We start from the raw sequence: 24,537 nt of genomic DNA, 5'->3' as shown, positions 1-24,537 counted from the left end.
ACATCCAAAAACCATTATTTTTACAAAATGTTTTCAAAATAGTATCATATCAGAGTATCCCAGAAATCAAAACCGTAAAGTGTGAGGATGTGCATGATCAAGCCTTTGCCTTTTTGCGATCATTCGAAGTATCTGAAACAAAATCCAAAACTGTAAGCTCAAAGCTTAGTGAGTTCCCCCAAAATACCAACGCCATACAAACCATAACCATATCATATCACGCAAACAACATGCATATAGAGTCTACAGTATGACTGGACCGCCCTCACCAGGCCTTCGGTCTATCTGGCCCATTCTCTGAACTTTCAGCATGTCTGGTCCGCCCTGTCGGGCCTTTAGTCTGTCTGGATCGTTCTCCGGGCCTTCGGCCTGACTGATACGCCCTGATGGGTCTGCACTCTATCCGGACCGCCCTGAGTCTATTGGCCTTCAGAATAAAGCAGGACTGCCTCAACCCAACCACATATATACAATCAATACATAAATATCATACGCTAGCTAGCATGCACAAACAGTCTAATCGATCTAACAGATCACTAATAATATCATCATCCTATATACCAGGATGCCGACCTAATAGGTCACTAACATAGCATCATCCTATATACCAGGATACCGACCTAACATGTCACTAACATAGCATATCATCCTGCGATAACTAGGATAACAATCCAAAAAGGGCCGGTATTGGTGCCTTCGACCTTGTTAGTATAGTGAGGACAACTGACCTCACAAGTAGTGCTGAATCAAGAAGATCAACTCCCAACACAGCTGCCAAACACAGCTGCCTGTAATCACCATATAACTGATTCCATTAAAATCCCAAATTACCAAAATATCCCCAGAAGTCAAACTTGGTCAAAGTCAAAGTCAACGGTCAAGGTCAATAGTTCATGTTGACCCAACTCGTCGAGTTCATCTACTGACTCATCGAGTTCCTTCAGAACTCAGAAATTCAAAACTCGAGTCAACTAGCCGAGTCACCAAAGTAACTCGTCGGGTTCTTCAATGTCCAAAAGACCAAGAAAACCCTCATCAACTTGTCTAGGCGGGTAAACCTTACCCAACTCTTCGAGTTGGCTTATGCAACTCGTCGAGTTCCTTCAACCCTTTTCTCATTTAGACGCTTTTAAGCGAAACCAAAACTCCAAACTGTAGATCTATCCTCCTACGGTGTAGTTACCACGTAAAGTTGCCAACTTTACGTGCATGTAAGGTTTCAAGAGAATAAAACACCCAAACTAGTCTTAGGAAGAGGTTTAGGGCATGAAGAAGGGCCAAAGCTTGCTAAAGTCGAGAACTTTATGTCCATAAGGGGCTAGAGGAGTCCAGATCTGAACTCCTCACTTCAAAACATGCTCAATACCAGAAATGCCTTAAGAATAAGCTTGAAATGACCCTAAATTCTTGGGTGGAGAGATATAAGAAGAAAATGAGCACGGTAATGCCTTTTTACCTTCAAATGAACACCAAACCGAAGTAGATGCTAGATCTACAAGCTCCTTCTTGTTCCAAGCTTCTAAATCTTCAAGTCTCTTCAAGAAATGCACCAAACACACACTCTTTAGCCTCACACATACACACACTCAAAGTAAGAGGTTACCTTGATTAGGGTTTGTCTCTGGACGTGAAGGTGGTAAGGGAGGCTGGATAGAGGACTTATGGTCCTATAAATAGGGTGCAAACCCTAAAAATTAGGGTTTTCATGCACAACCTGAACTCTTCGAGTTCGGGTCCTCCAACTTGTCGAGTTGGTTCCATAAACCATGCGGCCTGATCAGTTTCTACACGACGAGTTGGGGCAGCCAACTCGTCGAGTAGGCCTAAATGTGTGAATATAAAAAACTTCAAATTAATACATGGGAGTCGAGATGTTACAATTCTCCCCACTTGAAGTAGACTTCATCCTCGAAGTCTGTTGCAGCAAACAGATCCGGGTAATGCACCCGCATCTCAGCCTCCGACTCCCAAGTCCACTCAGATCCCCTCCGGTGCTCCCATTGTACCTTCACCAAAGGTACCTCCTTGTTCCGTAGAACCTTCACTTTCCTTTCCAGCATTGCCACATGCCTCTCCACGTAATTCAGGCGCTCATCGACCTGAATATCATCTAATGACACCACCGCCTCCTCATCTAGTATGCACTTCTGTAGCCGGGAGACGTGAAAAGTGTTGGGAATCTAACTGAGCTCCTCTGGGAGATCCGATCTATATGCCACTTTGCCAACCCTGGGAATAACCCGAAAGGGTCCAATTTATCGGGGATCCAACTTTCCCCTCTTCCTAAAGCGGATCACACCTTTCCAGGGTGAGACCTTCAACAATACCATATCACCGACCTGGAACTCCAACTCGGATCGGCATCGGTCGACATAGCTTATCTGCCGACTCTGAGTAGTCTGCAATTGCCGCATGATCTGCTGAATCTTCTCGGTAGTCTATAGAATTACCTCGGTCCGACCCATCTGTGACTTCCCCTAATTTCTCGGCCAGAAAAGACCGATTTAAATTGTGGTTTTTAAAATAAAATCAGAGAAATCTTTTTAAAAGATGTTGCGGAATTGGTCCTCAAAACAAAACATGATAAAAGTTTATCAAAACCTTTCCTTAAGAAATGTATAGTTTCATTTCATATAAAAACCTCGGGATGTCATGTTCCGATACAGATCAAAAACATAAACAAGACATTATAAGCCTTTCAACAGTTATTTACAACTAATGGCCTATAATCAAAAATCTCTCATTGTCCTCCGACTATGCTCGGGGTCTACTACCTGTAATCATAAAAATTGAGTGGGTCAGGCTTGGGAGCCTGGTGAGCATATAGGGTTTTCAACCCACAATAATAATATACTTATTAAGTTCACCAATCAACAATAACCCTGATTACCCATTCCCGTTGTCCTCACTTTACGTCCCTAAACACCTATCACAAGGGACCTAGCCTAAGGAATATCATTGGGATGGACACTACTGCTAAGGGGTCTCCTCAGCCATACATGTCCTAAAGGCAACCATGAGGGAGATGGAGTACGCCAATGAACATTTAGTTCAACAACACCTACAAGTTGTGAACCTGCTAGTGTTCCACTGGACTGTCTAGAAAGGTCTGTGGTTGTCATCTATACTCCGCTAGATGACAAAAACAACAACAACATCGAGGCCTCTCACCATTTTAACACACATCAACTTTTTCATCTATCCATGTTCTACCCAACATATTTTGTAGATAAAATGCATTTACAGTTTAAAACTTGTATACAACATTTATTCAAATGTCACCTCAAATAAACACTTAATATAATTACACATAGCACATATTTTATAGAAAATACTTCATATCTAGGTGTAAGATGAAAGTGACTACACACTCACTTGATTTGATGATAATCAGGCATCAATTCATTGCTTAAAACGATCGTTTCTAATAAAACCGAGAGTTTTATTGAGAAACCGGGCTCTGCAAAGGTTGGGCTTCGAAATTGAAAAGATAAATTTTCTGGGCTTCTCGGGCACTTCGTGGCGTATTCCGGGGCTTATAATCGATATCGGGGCTGTGGGGGATGTTAAGATGAAGAAAATATGAAGAAAGGGGCTAAATATGGCAATTTCTTAAAAATATACGAGAAGGCTCGCAGCCTTCAATTTATAGGGATAAGCTTCTGATTGGACGACTGACAAGAAGCCACGCGGCAGCAGATCCGAAGGGACAACACCTGGCTCGCACATGGGCTACGCGTGCGAGGGCTCGCTGGCAGCGTCTAAGTGGACTGTAGTCTAGGTCCGAGGTTCGAACCCGAAGCAAGAGGGAAGGGAGACAGCTGGTGCGGATTTTGACGTTCTTTATATACACGCGTAGGTAAAATTACACTCTACAACTTTCGTTTAGACTTCGTCGGCTAATTTTGATTTTAATTTTTATATTATTATTTTTAAAAGTCCGGGACAGGAAATCCGTTAAAAATTCATAACTTCTTCATCCGACATCCGTATTTGTCAGACTTTTTACCGTTGTGCTACTAATGATGAGACCTTCAATTCTCATTTAGGTTGTGTCGGCTAAAAATCACTTGATCTAAAATTCGAGTTTTTAGCTGTCTATTGCTAAGCTGAAACTTCGAAAAATCATAACTTCCTTATACGAAGTCAGATTTGGGCGTTCTTTTTATCTAACTTCTCGGTTTAACGAATACTACAACTTTCGTTTAGATCACTAAGGCTAAAAAGTAGTTTATCAAAAACTCACTTTTTACGACACTCGGCCCAGTGCCGGTTTTGTCGCGAAACTTCGACATGTCATAACTTCTTCGTTATAACTCGGATTTCGGCATTCTTTATATATCTGTAATCCTTGTCACACCCACTACAAGTTTCTTAATAGATATCGGCTTTATCTAAAATTTAATCTTGATGCTCATTTTTATTCTTAATTAATTAAGCCCAAGTAATTAAGCATAAAACAAATAAAACACATAGAATCCACATATTTCCTTTTTCATTTCTTCAAAATGAGTTACAAAGGTTAACCTAGGCTATCACCTTAATATTAATGCCTAGGCTAGAAACACGAGTGTTACACCATCACTCTGCGGCCGACTTCACCCTAACAGACTGGAGTATGACATCTTCGTCCATACAACAACTCAAATGGTGGAGCACCAATACTAGAATGAAAGCTATTGTTGTAGTAGAACTCTGCAAGCAGTAGGTGGGAATCCCAGCTCCCAACAAAGTTAATGACGCAGACCCTCAACATGTCCTCGAGGGTTTGTATGGTCCTCTCACTCTAGCCATCTGTCTACGGATGATAAGCTATATTTAAGTGTAGTCACGTGCCCAGCTCCTCATGGAACTTCTGCCAGAAATAGGTGGTGAACTGAACATCACGGTCTGAGACGATAGAGACCGGAACCCCATGGCAAGCAATGATCTCGCAGATATACACGTCATCTAGCTTCTCGGTCGACGAGCTCTCCCGAATGGGCAGAAAATGGGCACTCTTGGTCAATCGATCCACGATGACCCAAATAGCGTCGAAACCTCTTATAGTCTTCAAATCTTGGTGATAAGATCCATCGTCATCTATTCCCATTTCCACATGGGAACCTCCATAGGCTGCAGCTTGCCATGTAGCCTCTGATGCTCTGCCTTGACCATCCTATAGGTCAAGCACCTCTCGACGTACCAAGATATCTCTTGCTTCATGCACGACCACCAGTAACCCAAACTCATATCTCGGCACATCTTGGTGCCCCTAGGTGAATGGAGAAATGAGACTTATGAGCCTCCTCCAGAACCATCTGTCTGACCCCAGCAGACATCGGAACCCAAACCCGACCACAACGGGTCAACAATCTACGACTATCCTGCAGAAATCAGGTGTTCTCGCCCCTGGTCCTCTCAAGTTTCTAGTTCTCCAACTGCACACCCTCAACCTGAGCTTCCCTGATCAATCTCATGAGTGGAGAATCCACCGATATCCTCATACATGTCACTGGTATTGAAGCTCCAACTGACTACATCCAGCCACCTGCATTGTCTCATGTTCAGGTTCGGCTGATCCATGATGTGTCTCAAACTCTTGTGGTCCGTGTATATGGTACATCGAACCCCATAAAGATAGTGTCTACAAATATTGAGAGAAATACCACCGGTCCCAACTCCAGATCGTGTGTAAGATATCTCGTCTCGTGTGGCTTCAACTGTCGGGATGCATAGGCTATCACCCGTCCTCTCTGCATAAGGACTGCCCCAATCCGGCAATCGATGCATCACAGAATACCATGAAATCCTCAACTCCCCCAGGGAGTGTCAAAACCGGCGCCTCACAGAGTCGTTGTCACAGTGTCTCATATGCAGTCTGCTGCTTAGGGCCCCACCGAAAATCTGCCCTCTTCCTCGTCAGACAAGCGAGGGGTACCACAATCTTGGAGAAATCGTGTATGAATCTACGGTAGTACCATGCCAATCCCAAGAAACTCCTGATATCTGAGGGAGATTTTGTAACCTCCTATTGCATAACCGCCTCGATCTTGGCTGGGTCGACCAAAATCCCCTCCTGGTTAACGAGATGCCCAAGGAACTGAAGCTCTTGCAACCAAAACTCGCATTTCGAGAACTTGGCATAAAGCCGCTCTCGACTTAAAACTCCCAATAGCTCACGAAGATGCTCCTCATTCTGCTCTCTTATCTTGGAGTATACCAAGATGTCATCTATAAACACAATGACCGATAGATCGAGCATCGGTCTGCATACTCGATTCATCAGGTCCATAAAAACTGTCGGCGCGTTTGTGAACCCAAACGACATCACCACGAACTCATAATGTCCATAACGAGTTCGGAACACGGTCTTCTCCACGTCCTCCTTCCTAACCCTGACCTGATGGTATCCATATCTCAGATCTATCTTGGAGAACCAAGATGCTCCCTGCAACTGATCGAAAAGATCATCTATCCTCAGGAGTGGATAACGGTTCTTCACCGTTAATTTTTTCAACTCTCTGTAGTCAATGCACATTCGGTGTGAACCATCCTTCTTCCCGACGAATAGAATCGGCGCTCCTCACGGAGAACTTCTCGGACGGATGAACTGCTTGCTGATCAGTTCCTGTAACTGGGATGACAACTCCTGCATCTCAGGTGGTGCCAATCGGTAAGACACCTTGGCGATAGGGGCTGCACCTGGAACAAAGTCGATCCTGAACACGACCTACCTCTCAGGAGGCACTCTGTATAAATCCTCCAGAAATACGTGAACATAATCTATAAACACTGGAACCTCAGAAAACCGTGACCTGATCCCTGACTCATGTATCCTTCGCATACGACAAATAACCCACACACTCGTGCTGAATATACTGCTGATCCTTGGCGGCTGAGCAAAACCCTAAACCTAATCTAGTGCCCTCGCCATAGATAACAAGTTCTCCCCCACTTAGGGTTCGAACTACCACCCGCTGACCCTCGCAGTCGATCGTGGCACCAAAGCAACTCACCCATTCCATTCCCACGATCACACATACATCCCCCATGTGAATTGGAATCAAGTCAATCGGAAGGGATACCTCAAAGATCTCCAAAACAAAACCTTGGTAAACTGAAGAAGCAGAAATCCCATGTTGGTTGGCGATGGACACTCGCAATGGACACTCTAGCTCTCCTGAGGGTAAATCGAAATCTGTACTAAACGATCGAAAGACAAATGACCGACTCGCTCCAGAGTCAAATAATAACAGAGCAGGTAAGGAGTTCACTAAGAACATACCTAACATAGGTACAACACATATGAGCATACAATAAATATAATCGACATGATAAAGAATGGAAACATACCGACTACCACATCTGGTGCTGCTCTGGCCTCCTCGGTTGTGAGATGGAAGGCGCGACCCTGAGCCCTCGGGGGCTCTGCTTTACCCTGCCTCCCATAAATAATCCTCAGTGTAGCCAGCAATGGAGCCTACGCCAGACGAGCAACGAACAATGGACAATTGGTCTTTACGTGACCAACCTGATCGCAGAGGTAGCAGATCCTCATATCTTGAACCGGGGCTAATTGGCTACAATACCTCACAAAGTGCCCCTCCTTTCTGTATTTGCAGCACACAATACCATATCTACAAACTCCATAATGGTCCTTCCCGCACTTCCCACAAGTGCAGCTGCGTTGGCCCCTACACATAGAATCTGCGGTCTTAGACCGCTTCGGCACAGGCTACAACTGCGCCGGGGCCTACTTCTGCTCTCTCAACTGCAGCTCAATCTAAAGCTCACGCTACCAAGCGGCCTCCTGTAACTCCAGTAATGTGTCATAGCGCTGGGTAGCAACAAACTGTCGGATGTCGGTCTTGAGCATGCTCAAATAATGTGTCATCTGAGCCCGCTCGGAAGCAAACTACATGAAAAACATCTCCGTCTCAGTGAACATACGGGTGATCTCCGTTACCAACTCCGTAACTTGTCTCAAATCCAAAACTCCCGTGCCAGCCGCTTGTTCTCAACCCGCGGAATGTAGCGAGTGCGACACATATCCCTGAACTGATCCCATGTTACCGCAACTCTCTAATCATTAGTATATGACCATGTCATCAACCTCCACCACTCCTTTGCTCCAGACCTCAACTAGTTCAGAGCACACCTGACCTTCTGGTCAGTAGGACATGAGCATGTGAAAAACCATCCCTTAACTTCAGATAGCCACCTCATGGCAATCATCGGGTCCTGAATCCCATCAAAATTTGGGGGCTTCGTGTTATCGAAGTCCCGGTATTGAAAAGGTCGTGTCATCAAAGTACTCGACCATAGCGGTTTTGATAGACCAAAACATCTCTGACAACTGTGCTCGAAGCAGTGTAACAACCTCATCATGCCGGATCTCCCGAATCATGGCGTCCAACTCATCTGGTCTCATCTGACCAATGGTCTATGACACTGCTGGTCCACCCTAACTGCTACCTCCTGATCCTGACCAGGATCCGGTCACAAATCGCCTCGTAACCACCGTGCTGAAAATATACCAGACAGATATCAGACATCCCATATAATAACGAGGAACCAACTCCCAACAAAGCCCTAAGGGTTGCGACTTCCTTGCTATGCGTATGGGTCCTGTGCTTTCTGTACTACGGGCCCATACTACCTTTCACACCTACCCATATTTGCATCATGTATCATCACAACACCCTAACAACATACATAATCATAGGCGAGCGCTCAATCCTCGCTCCTAGAGGAAGGCTAAATATCTCATAACTGGCTGACTGACCCCACACAACTCGTGCATGCAACTTCCACCAACCTTGCAGCACTCGTGTATGTTAGTCATACATAATGCTGGACCCTATAGACTTTCGAATATCTGATCCTACCCTAAGCCCTTCATCAAACAAGAACAGGAAATAAGGCCAAACCAAACATTCTCAGTCTATAAGATCTTAATTATGTACAACTATGATGCATACACTAAGAAACCATAGTAATGATGTCAATTTCATATAAGGAGAACCCTAGGCTATCAGGCATCATATAATCAAACAATTCTATCATGCAATTCCTGAAGATTCCTAGCCTATCACTAGCATGTTGTTCTAACATATCACAATATCAAATATCCGTATGGTATTTTGGGGTCTACTTACTGGCACCGACAGTTTGTACACTCTGCATCATCCTTTAATATTTTGAAAATCCTTTCCTTAGTTTGAGACTGGATTCACACGAGTGTTCCTACAATACACTCAAACTAAGGCTCTAATACCAACTTGTAACATCCATAAAATTCATGAAAATTTAAAACTTTTTCAAACATCCAAAAACCATTATTTATTACAAAATGTATCCAAATAGTACCATATTAGAGTATCCCAGAAATCAAAATCATAAAATGTGAGGAGGTGCACGATCAAGCCTTTGCCTTTTCGTGATCATCCGAAGTACCTGAAACAAAATCCAAAACTGTAAGCCCGAAGCTTAGTGAGTTCCCCCCAAATACCAATGCCATACAAACCATAACCATATCATAAAAAACAAACAACATACATATAGAGTCTACATTATGAATGGACTGATGGGTTTTGAGCATTCTAACACTCCTATGGTGTACATGCAACCCTAGATGCTTTGGATCTATGTTTTGTCTAATATACATGCAAACTTTCAAAATTCCAAAGAATCATCCTAACTAGCAAACAATGGAGTATCTATACTACAAAATTCTAGTTAGATGACATACCTTGTAGTGTGCTTGGAAACCTTGAAGCTTTAAGAGCCTAGCACCAATAATATGAATGCCTCAAATGAAACCACAAATCACCACCAACAATTGGAGGACTTGAGAGAATGTTTCATGCACACAAAATCGGATATGGTCTTCCAAAGACTCACTAGTGCCGATTTCATGAGCTACAGGGTTTCTTATATAGTGTGTCATTATTAGGGTTACACCATGTAAACCCTAATGTGCATGACTTTCCACATTCCTTAGGCTCCATGGGTTTTAAAGTCCATGGAGTATCCATGGGTCACCACATGGGTTTAGACCAACATAAAGAACTATGGATCATAAGCCCACTTTATAAGAATGAATGTTTTACACAATCAATCCTCATATATTTAATTAGTCTCTTTTGATGAAAAAATTAATTCCAAATTAATTCTTGATCAATACTAATTAAATAATATGATTTCATATTAATATATTAGAACTTATAATATATTAATAAAACATAAATAACCTTTTCTCAAAAGTCCATCCTTACAAATTGTTCGGGTGAAATGCAACCCAAATGGACCATGCTACTCTCAAGTCAAGGACATACCAAATATAGTTATGGACTTAGACACCTTATCCAACAGTCTCCCATATGGATAAGTCTAGTAACTATAATTGCAAGTATGACCTCAGGATTCGACCAGCAATCGTGGCTCTTAAATGCCTTTGTCGAACTTAGACGTACAATTTTAGATAAGTGATTGTATAATCCTTTGTTCTCAAGATATCAGCCGGAAAAACACATGGAACACGGTTAATCTTATTGTCCAACAATTTGTTTCCCGATTTTTAGTTTGTTTGATATAGTGTGAGATTCATTGAAATGAGTTCTAGCCCGGTTAAAGGTCATTCTACGGAGTTTTGAGCCTAATACACTTAAGGAATAAGTGTTAGAAAGTACCTGCTAGAACCACAGTGTAGCAAATCAAACCATAACCTCCCCAAAATGAGTTCACGGCCACAAGACCATGAGTTTACGGTCGTAAACTCATGTGGGCCGTAAACTCACCCTATATATTCAAGTTTTGGCCATTTCTTTCCTTTCTTTCTTTCCTTGACCGATTTTCCCTCATTCTCTCTAAACTATCATACAACTTTCACATTAGATCTTCGAAAGTGTAAGTGTTCTATCCCTTGATTAGTTGATACATCTTATTAACTAGCTACATACATTGATTTCATCCATGAAAATCATGTTTGTTTAGATCTTCAAGTTTCACCAAGAACACCAAGAACACATACTAGTGTTCTTGGCCAAAACCAACCATTTCAAGCTCCTAGATCGTAAGTACTCTTCCCTATACTTGATATCTAGTTAGGACTCATGTTTACAGACTTGAAAATATCAAGAACACAAGGACAAAAGGAATTTACGGCCAAGCCATATCCCATGGCCGTAAACCCCTTAAAGGGTGCCATTTTGGCCATCAACCCTATAAAATGCAAAGCTAGTGACATAGAACCCTTCCTTGATGATTGTAGGTCCTTAAACTGCTCTCATAAACATAAATGGTCATGATTTTACGGCTATAAACTCCTTTTGGCTGTAAACCCATCAAAAGCCTCAGTGAAGGTGGTCTTTCTCATCCTAGTGTAGAGCAAAAGCCCCTAAGCTTCCCAAACCTTCAAAATTGCACTTATACATGAGTAACCATGAGTTTACGACCGTAAACTCCCTTGGGCCATAAACCCATGGTAGTAAACTCATTTTAGTGCCATTTCACATTCCTTGTTGAATCACATGTGATTCCAACACTTGGTCAAAGTGTTTCCTAGTTCCGGAAGGTGTTTCCTTTCATATAGTTGTTTATAAACACTATATTCATGCCAATATGTGTCCTTATATGTCATTTAGGACCTATTGTGTCTCAGGACTTCATTCGTGGAACTTCTTATCCTTACACGCATACCCGTTTGACTCGCCCACATCAGGTGAGTTCATACCCCGTAATGAATCTTTTAACTGTTTTAAAGGCTTTTAAGGGGGGTGGGGGATACAAGTTGAACACAATGATAATTGTGTAAATATTTGTTATAAAAATCTTTCAAAATGTTACTTATGTCCTCTATAAGTGGTCAAAACATTTCAAAAACTATTTTACAGTCATGTTGCTTTTTAGTTTAACAAAACTCCGTTTTTAAACTACAAACATAACCTGGTAATAAAATGATTCTTTTCAATATCAGCTCAAGTAGAATACAAGTAAACTATAATGGGTATAGTTTAGGGGCTTAGTTCATACTAGATACAATACTCGATAACAGAAAGAACACACTAAGATACTATAACAAGAGAAGATACTAAGATACTATAACAAGAGAAGATACTAAGATACTATAACAGAACGAACATACTAAGAGGCTATAGCATGGCACTATTACAGGATCTAATTATACCAATGAATCACTAACACATTGTTCTAAACAAAAGGTGATAGTTATATTGGGTATACATGATCACATAATTTTAATGTGGATGTTCACGGCTTGCAGTTGACTGTAGAGGTCGCGTTTGGGTCCCAGAATCTTTCGACAGGGAGAGCGTTTAGTATGGGATCTAGCCCTCACATTATACCTTAATAATCAATTTAAGGCATTTAGTACAATAGCAGTTACTATATACAATACTATAGTACTTACATTTTTACAAATGACAAACAGAACAATCGAGTCTAGCACATAACAGTAGACGCCTTGGTAGAAGGCTACGTTTAACAGAAGATGCCTTAGTAGACATCTACGTTTAAAAGAAAGGACCAAAATGTTAGTCTTATGATTCCTTAATGTATACATCACATGCTATATATATACCAATAGGTTCTGACAGGTAATAGGATGTGTGCTCTCCGCTTCATTTCTCGTTCCTTGTTTGGTTGTGGGATTGGAACGAATTCACCCAATCTGTTTTCTATCCGATTCTATATATATGTATGCTCAGTATACATTGAGTCATCATACAGGTACCAGGTATGGGTCAGGTTATAGGATACAGAGTCAAATCACGTCTTTCTAGTATAAAACATACTTTCCAAAATCAGTACTTTTGGTATACCAAACTAGAAACTTCCCAGTAAAGGGTTTAATCCATTTTATTAAACCAGTACAGTTTAAAGGACCTTAGGTGAGTAACTCTATAAAACCTTAGCTTATAAATCATGTTTATATATACAACTAATACCCAATAGGTAGTTGGATGTGTGCTTTCCGCCTTACTTCATGTTCCTCGTTTGGTTGTGGGCTTAGGGCAGATTCACTCAATTAGCTTTCTGTCCGATATTAGATTATATATAGCAGTATAAACTAAGCTATTATAAAAGTAGTCACTGTGGTCACCATTTTATAATACTAAATATGGGTTTTCTTAAAGAACTTTTCATTAGATATAAAGGAACCATTACAATTAACTCCATGAGTAACAAGTGAATGCACCAGGGATATATATGACGATGATCTAACAACCAATGGGATGTGTGCTACCCACCTTAATTTCTGTTCCTCGTTTGGTTTTGAGCTTAGGGCAGATGCGCACAATCGATTGTTTGTTTACTTTGAGTCTTATATAACTTGTACCCACTTAGTACCCATAGAAAGGGTTGTAGTGACATTTTACTTAAACTTCCATCAAAGTAGGAAATATAGGATTTTCTAGAGGAACAGGAGAACCTTTTCAAAACAAAACTTACAAACTTACAACATTTTACAACTACATATTACAACTACATTTTCAACACCATTTTACATCTACATTTTCAACACTATTTTACATCTACACTTTACAACTTACTCACATCACTAAAATCTTATGAACTCACCAACTTAATTGCTGATCAACTCTTTCAAATAACTTGTATTTATAGGAGACTATTAGACAGGTGCTCGTGCTGGGAATTCAGAAGATGGAGCATTATTGCTTCAAGTCTCGTTTTGTTATTTCTTTATGAATTCTATGTTTTGTGAACACACACATTGTAAACACTTTATTTCGAAATGAAATGGTTATTCATTACTTTCTTACCATATACATATCTTTTGATACTAAACATGACATCATCCACCCCGAACGTTTCCGCCATTCCAGTTTTGGGGTGTGACACATAGAACTTAATCGAACACATCTATTTAGTTCTGACCGAGGCCGACACATAAGTTAAAACAAAATCATCGAGGGGCTCAAGCTATCGCTTTTTATCCTTCAAGGACTAAAAGGAACATATAAACTTCGACATTATATGCTTGTACTAACTATTCCTTGAATCATACATAACCGCATGTTTTATAACATCGAGTTATCGATGCATTTTCGTACTATCAATGTACAACCAACTCATAGTCAACAACTCATATATCTAGGTTTGAAGACTTATATGATATCATCGTTTCACGATCACTCGAGATGAATTCCATGAAGTGATCCAAGTGAGCGTGGGTTTAATCCAATACTCATACCTTATGAGCACTCATGAATGTTGAAGCAAACTTTGCTATGTCTAATACAATTCAGACAAATCTACAAGCCAAATTCATGACAGTCTTGATTCAATACCTACTTCCAACATATGATCGACTGTGGATAGTTTGAATAATATATGATTATTCGGGAAGTCAAAACATGCAAATTGAAACAATAGTAAATGATTGACACAAGACAGTACCATACTAGTAAATATAAAACACCTTTTATTTAAGCATCAAATTTCAATTATATTTCAACTATTACAAGTTTCAATAGCTATTTAATCGTTAAAACTAATATCATCCTTCAGCCCAATGTGCCTCGCATGCTGTAAAAGCTTAACCCTATTCAGTCCCTTCGTGAGGGGTTCTTTCGGGGTTCTCATATGATGATACCATCTTTGCCACGAGGATTCCTTCTTCTATCTTGTGTCTTATGAAGTGATATTTCCTGTCGATGTGTCTGGACTTGCCATGATCCCTTGCTTAATTGGCTAAGGCAACCACACTGTCGTTGTCACTGAAAATCTCCATAGGCTCCTTTATAGCTGGTACAACTCCAAGGTGTCCGATGAAGTTCTTCAGCCATATCGCCTCTTTCGCCGCTTCGCTTGCTGCTATGTACTCTGATTCTCACGTTGAATCAGCTACAGTCTCTTGCTTGGAGCTTTTCCAAGTAATTGCTCCTCCATTCAGGGTAAAGATCCAACCCGACTGAGAGCAAAAATTATCTCTTTCGGTCTGAAATCTGGCATCGCTATACCCCACCACTCTCAAGTCATCACTCCCCCCAAGGGTAAGGACCCAGTCCTTGGTCCTTTGTAGGTACTTGAGAATGTTCTTTACCGTAATCCAGTGAGCTTTTCTAGGATTCCCTTGATATCTGCTGACCATGCTTAAAGCAAAGACCAAATTAGGGCGAGTACAAGCCATAGCATACATGATCGAGCCAACAGCAGAAGCATATGGTATTTGACTCATTTCAGCTATCGCAGCCTCTGTACTCGGACTCTAAATTTTACTCAATTTGGCATTGCCTTGGATTGGAAAGTCACTGTTCTTGGAATTATGCATGTTGAACCTCTTCAACACTTTGTCCAAGTAGGTACTTTGACTAAGTCCAATTAGTCTCTTACTCCTGTCTCTCAATATCCTTATCCCAAGAATATCGGCAACTTCCCCAAGGTCCTTCATATTTAAACGCTTCCCAAGCCAGGAGTTAACCTCCTACAAGGTTGGGATGTCATTTCTTATGAGTAGTATGTTATCCACATACAACACCAGAAAGCTAACTATACTCCCACTAGCTCTGGCATATACACAGGACTCATCCTCGCTTCTTGAAAAGCTAAACTCTTTGACCTTCTCATCAAAACAAAGATTCCATCTGCGAGATGCTTGTTTCAACCTATAAATGGATTTCTCAAGCCTACACACTCTATTAGGGAACTCTGTATTGACAAAACCCTCTGGCTGAATAATATAAACATCCTCTGTCAACTTTTCATTAAGGAAGGCAGTTTCTACATCCATTTTCCATATATTCGTAATCATGAAATGCAGCTATTGCTAGCATAACCCTAATAGACTTAACCTTCGCTACTGGTGAGAATGTCTCATCATAGTCAACTCCCGGAGTTTGAGTAAAGCCCTACGCAACTAGTCGCGCATTATATGTGTGTACTTTCCCATCAATGTCGGTCTTCTTCTTGAAGATCCATTTGCACCCAACTGTATTACGACCCTGTACATTATCAATCAAGTTCCAAACTTGATTGTCATACATGGACTGACTCTCGCTGTCCGTCGCCTCTTTCCATTTAGTAGACTCGGGGCCTGCCATGGATTCCTTGTAGTTGTTAGGCTCATCCAAATTTATCAGTCTGCTATCACTAGTAAATGTATCACCCTCAGATGTTATATGAAAACCATATAACACAAGTGGAACACTAACTCTACTGGAATGCATCAGATGTACGGACTCGTCAATCGACTCAACAGGAGTTTCCTCCTCAGGTTGCTCGCTAGTGTTTGAGGTTCCTTCACCGCTTGACTCTTGAATTTCTTCAAGATCAATTTGCCTCCCACTGTTTCCTTGGCCTATCAACTCTCTCTCACGAAAGACTGCTCTCCTCGCAACGAAGACAACATTGCCACTCGATCTGTAGAAGAGATAACCAAAGGATTTGTATGGGTAGTAGATGAAAATACACCGCTCACTCTGAGGTTCGAGCTTGTCGTGAGTCTCGTGCCTCATGAAGGCCTCTCAACCTCAAACCTTGATGTGTTCTAATGTGGGAGCCTTCCCAGTCCACATCTCCTGAGGTGTTTTGGCAACCTTCTTAGTTGGGACTAGATGAAGGATATGGGCGCCAGTCTCTAAGGCATACCCCCAAAATTGTTGGATTAGTGTCTAAGTCCATAACTATTTTGGTATGTACTTGACCCGATGGTGCATGGTCCTTTTGGGTTGCCTTCACCAAAGCAACTTGATAGGATGAATTATGAAGAGAAAGGATTAATTATGATTTATTAATATATTATGAGAATAATATATTAAAGGAGAAATCATATTGTTTAATTAATATTAGTCAAGAATTAATTGATAATTAATTTTGTGGCCAAAAGAGATTAATTAAACTTTTGGGACTGGAACTGTAATTATAAGATAATTACATTTGGGCTATGGATCACCTTGGAATAATAGGTTGGACGAATTCTATGGGGAAACCCATTAGAAATCGTCCAAGGGATATTCTAAAAGGGTCCATGGGCTGCTTAGGGCTTAAGCAGTCAGATTAGAGTTTCCTAGTTGAAAACCCTAATAGCCTGATGGGTTTTAGCTACAAGAACATCCTATGTGCTCATACAAACCCTAATGCTTGGATCTAGGTTTCTCTATTGTACAAGCAATTCATCCAAGACTATAAACCCTAGATCTAGTATATGATAATCAATATAACATATAATTAGGGTTTAGATCATACCTTGATTGTTATGTAGAAATAACAATCTCAAATCCTTCTTGTATTGACTTTAGAAAGCTTAGAGTCACAAATGTCACTCCTCTAATGGTTCACAAACACCAAGAGCAAGAGGATGAAGAAGAGAAGAGAAGGCGGCTCTCAAAAACGTGTGGAAACCCTAGACAATTAGTTCACCACGTTTTTGGAGCATAAGGGTTCTATATATAGTGAGGCTAATAGGGTTATCTAACAAGGAAACCCTAATTTGGATGCTTAAGCCCTAAGCAACCCATGGACTCCTTTCCTTAAAGGCCTTGGATGATTTCCAATGGGTTTCCCCATAGAATTCGTCCAACCTTATAATATAAGGCAATCCATAGCCCAATTGCAATTATCTTATAATTACAATTCCAGTCCCTTAAGTTTAATTAATCTCTTTTAGCCACAAACTTAATTCTTATTAATTCTTGACTAATATTAATTAAACAATATGCTTTCTCCTTTAATATATTATTCTCATAATATATTAATAAATCATATTTAATCCTTTCTCTCCGTAATTCATCCTATCAAGTTGCTTTGGTGAAGGCAACCCAAAAGGACCATGCACCATCGGGTCAAGTACATACCAAAATAGTTATGGACTTAGACACTAATCCAACAGTCTCCCTGTTGGATAAGTCTAATAACTATTCTGCGTATGACTTCAGATCCTGATCTGCAATCATAGCTTTCCAAATCCGCTGTCAACTCTGATCCTATCAGATACGCGTGTCCTTTAGATAAGCGATCATATATTCCTCCATTCTAGATATCGTATGAGACATGATTTCTAATCATTCTCTCTATACTATTTCCTGACTTCCGATTTATGACGACTGACTAATTGAACAAATCAAATTAGCCCTAGCCCGGCCGAACATTTACGTTTGTCATCACTAAATCATCGAGGGGCCCAAAGATATCGCTTTTATCCTACTTTGGATAAAAGGAATGGATAAACTTTGATTCAATGCTCGCTTGCACTCACTCACCGAATCACACACAACAATATGTTTTATGACACCAAGTTGTTGGTGCGGTTACATATTATCAATGTGCAACCGATTTGCAAGATACAACTCACACATCTCGGTTTCAAGAATATAAGATGTTATCGTCTCACCAATCACTCGTGATACAATTCATGGAGTGATCCAAGTGAATGTGGGTTTAAACCAATGCTCAAATCATATTCATAAGCACTCATGAACGTTGCGGAAAACTTTTGCTTATGTCTAATACTCTTTAGACAATCCACACACCAATTCACGACAGTCTTCATTCATACCTACTTCCAACATATAAACGACTGTGGCCCGTTCGAATAATTTGACTGTTCTTAACCAATTAAATTATTCAGGAAGTCAAAACATGCAAAGTGAAACACAAGAATAATACTAATCCCATATGGCCTCAACCTTGAGTATAAACAAAACACCTTTTATTTATCACCATATCGATTACTCATTATTTGTTGTTTCGGGTAATCAACTTTTTACTTGAATTATTACAACACTTGTCCCATGATCTTAGCATGCACACAATGTTTACCTATGGTTCTTACTTTGTGAAATAGATCAAATGAACACATTTCCAATCATACTCATTTCACAACTCCAAATCCTTTTTCACAAGTGAAAAATATCAAATTCTTGGCACTTATGGAATATGCTAGATTCTAACATTTTATGCATTGGTCCTTTCGTAATGTCATAGCACAAAGTTACAATAACTATTGCCAATGATATTACAAAGTCCTCTATTGGAGATTGTTATAAGATAATTCCTTAGATGTGATGTCTCTCACTCAAAGCACATTCCTTTGAACATCCTTTTGCATAAAAGTTTCTAATCTAGACATTGATATTTTTAATATTCAATTCCCAATATGGACACGTTTCCATATTTTCCATATGACAACTCATTCTTAATAGAATCTTATCTATTCATAATAATGTCGATATGGTCCATCCAATACTATACTTCCAACTACTCACAAGCGACCAATCCAAGGCGAACTTTGGATTGTCCTTTGATAGTTGTTTAATTATCTTAGTCAAAACCGATTCTTGTCCTTTTTCCCTCTAAATGTGCTTAGTCATTTGGAAAATTTTAGAATGTTCAAATATTATAGCATTTGCAATCAATCCTATACCCTAAGCGTATGGGGCACGATGCATAATGTCTTACATGAAGATTCGATACTTTATCAATCTTCAGCCATAATATCAAAATTCAAACTATGAAGAGGAATGCCGTAATCATAATCGAAATTTGAGAACACACTATATTTCCTTGACTAAATAATTAACATTTCACAACCTAAGCCTTTAGATTTGAAATGAAGCATAATATTCTCTCCCTTAATTATAGCAAAACAACTATTCAACCTTTACAACTTTGCAAAGTATGACTTTTGTTTTTCTATAATTAATATTGCTAACTTGAAATACTTTCCATAATAATCATGTAATCATAACATTTATGCTCCCACTATCATGATAATTATTATAAACATAACACTTATGCTTCCACTAGCTTTGACATGTATTTAGAAACCAGCTTAACTTCCAGAAAAACAATACTTATTTAATTTCTTAAGTTCATGTTTCTAATACCTAATGCTTTGATAATCCTTTATCTAAGCTTATACACCTTTCCCTTAGATAGCTCATATGTGTGTCTAAACAATTAAGACTAATTGCCAAATCTCACAATTCTAATCATGGAAAGGGATACCCTAACCATAATCGAATTCGAGAATACAATTTCACAATCACCATCTTCTTAAAATCTCTATTAGTGAAAGCATTTCCTCACAGTCATTTTCATGAAGGAGGGAATCTTCTGACACTTAGATTTTAATGGTGTATGTGTTCCTATCCATGGGAATTTGTCAAAACCTAAGTTTACGACAAATTCAAACTCATATGGACCGAACTTTCTTAATCTTGACTTCTTGCCTTATGGTAACATAGCTGCCCACCATGTCTTCCAAGTAGTTAAGCAGCTCACCCTTTCCTATCAATGTACTTTCCATTGATCAAGGTCCTTGCCTTTTATGCATTCAAATGAGAACTCATATAACTCACATGCATAATCAGCTCACCCTTTTCTATTTTTTACAATATCTAAATTTGCATCTAATCTACTCTCTACATCAAATTCCAACTAAGTAAAGTTGCATCTTGCCTTTCATAATTCTTTAAGACTAATGCTGCAAGATTTGAATCAAGTGGCTTCATATTCCTTTCTTCCACCAACTTTACCTGATGCACAAAATACACATAAACAAAAAAACATTGTAGAGGAAGGGATAATTTGGGAAAATGTGAGGGGTATCCTCTACAAAACAAAACAAAAAATATCCTTTGCAAGATTTGCTCTTTAGTATCCTCTGCAAAACAAAATAAAAAAATATATATCAAAAAATTAAATTTTTTATAGTTTTATATTATAATTATGCCTAGAGTATTGCATACCTGAAGAACCATTTGTTAGCTCTACAACACTTTTTGAATCTGATGTTGTATGTTGATATAATAAACAAATAACTAAAAGTAGGTTGTTATTTATTAAAAAGTAATTCAACTTTGGCATATTATAGCTTACCTTCTCTGTTGGTGGCAACTGCAATGAGTTCTTTCACGGCTATATCAGAAACAAGATAAAACTACAGAAAAAAAATGTAGGTTAACTCAGCAAATGATAAATCAATAGTTGGTAATTTACAATCTTTCTTTCATCATACAATCTTTATTCTTTAGGTATAATGTATTTATTAATCCAACAATATTGACATTATGCATAACTTGAATTCAAATATAAAATATAGAAAAAGAGGTGAATATCTAATTTTTATTAGCTGATTCTTTCTATATCACATGTCTCACCTGTTATCAATAAAATCTAAAACCTAAAATGATCAATTTTTAAATAAACGAATTGAAATTGGGACGTGTAAAGAAGTGTAAATGCAAACAATAAGAATGTTATAATTGGGTAAAGTTTTCAAAATACAATGCCTTGATAAGAAAAAAATTTGAAAATAGAATGTCTTAAAAAAAGAAATGAAAGTATGGTGCAATATAATACACAAATAAATGAACCATATTCAAAGGAATGGGAATTTGAAGGATCTGGAATCTCAAGAAATTGGATTCTCTCACACATTTGGTTGATAAGAAATAGATTGGAATTTGTAAACAATATGAAGAGGAAAAGTAAATGGAAATGCAAGAGATATGTTTACTTGTGAGATATAGGGTTAAAAGGGTAGTTAGAGTATTTACTATTTATAAAGAGACAGTATTGCAAACATGATGCGGTATTAGAATGGAATCGAATTCCAGTTCCAATCCGAATTCTAATTCTGGCCAAATCACACAGAATATGACATAAAGGTGACTTAGACCACAAAACATCATAACTCAAGTGTAAAAGAAATCCAGATAATTTAGGGTTCTGTGACTTCTTTATCAATTTGATTCAAAACTACTTCTAATCAGATTTGTCTAAAATCCAAACATTTTTATCTATATTTGCATGAAAGTCTTATTGAGAAGAGGGGAAACAATACTTTTCAATCAAAAAACCATTTATTTGTGATAGAAAGAAATGAAAAGTTTGTTTACCTTGGTGGAATAGGGAGGAAGCTTGAGGTAGTTGGCACATGCCATGACACTTGGCAAATCATCATCTGCAGATTCCGACACTCCACCCGCAGCATTTGATGCAGTGTTGTTGGAACTTTGAAGAGCGTTGTAATTAATAAAGGGTTAGTGACTGAGGAGGGGCAATTTCGTAATTCACCTAGATAAAATTTTGAAAACAAGGGGTGGTTGAGGGGGTTTTTTTTACCTTTCTGACAATGGTCAACTTAGGGTTCAAGACAACCATGCCACCTGGAGGAAGCTGAGGAGCACCAGTAACAAACTGACAGAATGCCCTTTGCTGTTCTGGATTGAACTCTCCCATTATCTCAAGCAACTAACAAAGAGACATAAACAAAATTATTAATATTAACTATACTATAAATTTATAAATCTTCCCTGAATATCGCTAAAAATAAATAAATTACTCACATTAATTACTACAGGGCTCTTGGATGTGTATCCATGGTCGAATTTTATGTGTTCCACAAGTGTATCAGCCTGCATTTAAAAGAAACATGAATTCTCTACATCATATCATTTCCAAAAAAAATACATGTTATGTTTAAGTAGAAAAAAGATGAGCAAATTACCTCCCACATTTCTCTACGCCCACAGAGTAACATACACACGAAAGTCGTCATTTGTAAGGGTTTTAAGGGTTTCTACACGTTTTGGGCAGCCTCCTCTCTCCTTATTCTTCATCCTCTTGCTCTTGGTGTTTGTGAACCATTAGAGGAGTGACAATTGTGACTCTAAGCTTTCTAAAGTCATTACAAGGAGGGTTTGAGATTGTTATTGCTACATAACAATCAAGGTAAGATCTAAAAACCCTTTCACATGTTAATATGATTAATTGTATGCTATATCTAGGGTTTAAAGTCTTGGATGAATTGCATGTACAATAGAGAAACCTAGATCCAAGCATTAGGGTTGCATGAGCACATAGCATGTTCTTATGGCTAAAACCCATTAATGGTATCAGAGCCTTGATTGGATTCTATTGTATTGATGCCTTGTACATTCACTCATGTTGCAAGATCGAGTTTTTGGCCATCTGCCTGACAAACTCGTCGAGTTCCAATGTGGACTCGTCGAGTAGGGTGAACTCGGCGAGTCCATAAGGGGACTCGACGAGTTTAGCAGTCAGACAGGCGGATTTTCGGGATTTTTATCTATTTTGACTTAGGATAATTGCCATAATTGTTTAAAATAAATAAAATTCGAATTTTGTTGATCCCTTATGATTATCTTTGTCAAAATAAAAGATTTTGGTCATCTAATTAGATAATTGTTACCTTATTTGATAAATGTTAAATTATATGAATTATTTGATCATTATCTTGCAAGAATTTGAACTAGATCTAATTAGATAACCACCAATTAATAGTTAATTGCCTTATTTGAATTATGTGATCTAGAATATTCTTGACAAAGTTTGGAAAAGTTTCAAATTAATCCCTTTAGGTTTTATAGTTTAAATTATAACTTAAAAGTTTTGGTTTTGAAATTTAAATAAGTTAAACCCTAATGTTTGAAATGTTTCAAAACTTGCCCTCAAGTTTTGGAATTTAAAAGTTGATTAAAAGTTTAATTTAGAAATGTTAAATTCTAAAACCCTAGTTTTGTTTTGAAAAAGTTCAAATCACACCCTTATCGTTTTATTAATTAATTAAGGTGTATAATTAAAAGAGATTTAATAAACCCATAAAATTTTTGGTTTACATTTAATTAAATTAAAAGTATAATTTATTAAATTAGAAAACCTAGTATTTTAAAAGTGTAAAATACACCCTATACTATATATAACAATAAAAGTCTAGTATTATATATGTATGAGTAAACAGTCAGTCTTACCGTTAGTAGGCCTCATTCACGAAGCTGGTCTATAAGGGGTGTTTAAGGAAATTGCCTATAAAATGGCGATTGAATGGGTATCCAATCTTACCCACCGCACTCTTGACTAGTGGAGGGTCGTTAGCCGAACAGGTAGGACAGGACAGAAACCTTCCATTATAAGTATAATGAAGTACAAAAGTAACTAAATGCTTTTACAAATTCCCAATCTTAGTTGCTTTAGGCAAAATTGAATTGATGCAATTCCATGAAATTACACTTTGTGCCCTTGCGAAGACGTTAGTGGAGCGTGTGTGGTTAACCGGCACACTAAATGGTTCTAAGCAACGATAGCAAAGGGTGACTCAATGTTTGTCATAGTTTGGTGGAGCGTGTGTGGTTAACCGACACATCGAATAGATGAATGTAACATGTGGGGGGCACCATGTAGGTTTGCATGGTTATTCACACCCGCTTTGTGATCCTCGGTATCCCAGTCACAAACTAGAGGGGCATATCGAGATTTAAACATGCCATTGAAAAGTTCAATGAATCTCAAAAGATCTAGGAATTTTCAATAGATTTAAAATTAAATTTCTTTTTCGTTTTTCATGGTGGAAATTAGTGAATCGTCATTCACTTACCTTCAAATTTTCTACAACTAGATTACGACATCCCTTTTCTAGGTTGTAGTGTATTGTGTTGGGTCCTAGCCTTAATATCTCATTTGGGTGATTTATTAAGGACTCAATCAATCAATTAACTTGAATTTAATTTTTCTCCCTTTTTATAGATGTCAAAGTATGACAACTATGGT

At 38.7% G+C, this 24,537-nt stretch overlaps 1 protein-coding gene across 1 annotated transcript in view; it reads right to left on the bottom strand.

Annotated features, from left to right (window-relative positions):
- The window catches only part of LOC111876389 (protein FAR1-RELATED SEQUENCE 5-like), a 29,506-nt gene extending 6,978 nt beyond the window's left edge, over positions 1–22,528 (bottom strand). The window contains exons 1-7 of the mRNA XM_052763643.1: positions 22,478–22,528; positions 22,317–22,385; positions 22,093–22,221; positions 20,845–20,905; positions 20,715–20,753; positions 20,592–20,629; positions 729–805 (exon numbers count right to left, since the gene is read on the bottom strand). Coding sequence (XP_052619603.1) covers positions 729–805; positions 20,592–20,629; positions 20,715–20,753; positions 20,845–20,905; positions 22,093–22,221; positions 22,317–22,385; positions 22,478–22,528 — 464 coding nt within the window. The remainder of the gene's footprint in view (positions 1–728; positions 806–20,591; positions 20,630–20,714; positions 20,754–20,844; positions 20,906–22,092; positions 22,222–22,316; positions 22,386–22,477) is intronic.
- Positions 22,529–24,537: the final 2,009 nt, after the last annotated feature.

This window comes from Lactuca sativa, chromosome 5, assembly GCF_002870075.4.
Source record: "Lactuca sativa cultivar Salinas chromosome 5, Lsat_Salinas_v11, whole genome shotgun sequence".
Classification (NCBI taxonomy): Eukaryota; Viridiplantae; Streptophyta; class Magnoliopsida; order Asterales; family Asteraceae; genus Lactuca; species Lactuca sativa.
Note: the sequence above shows the minus strand (reverse complement) of the source record. Positions and strands in the feature narration are given on the sequence as shown.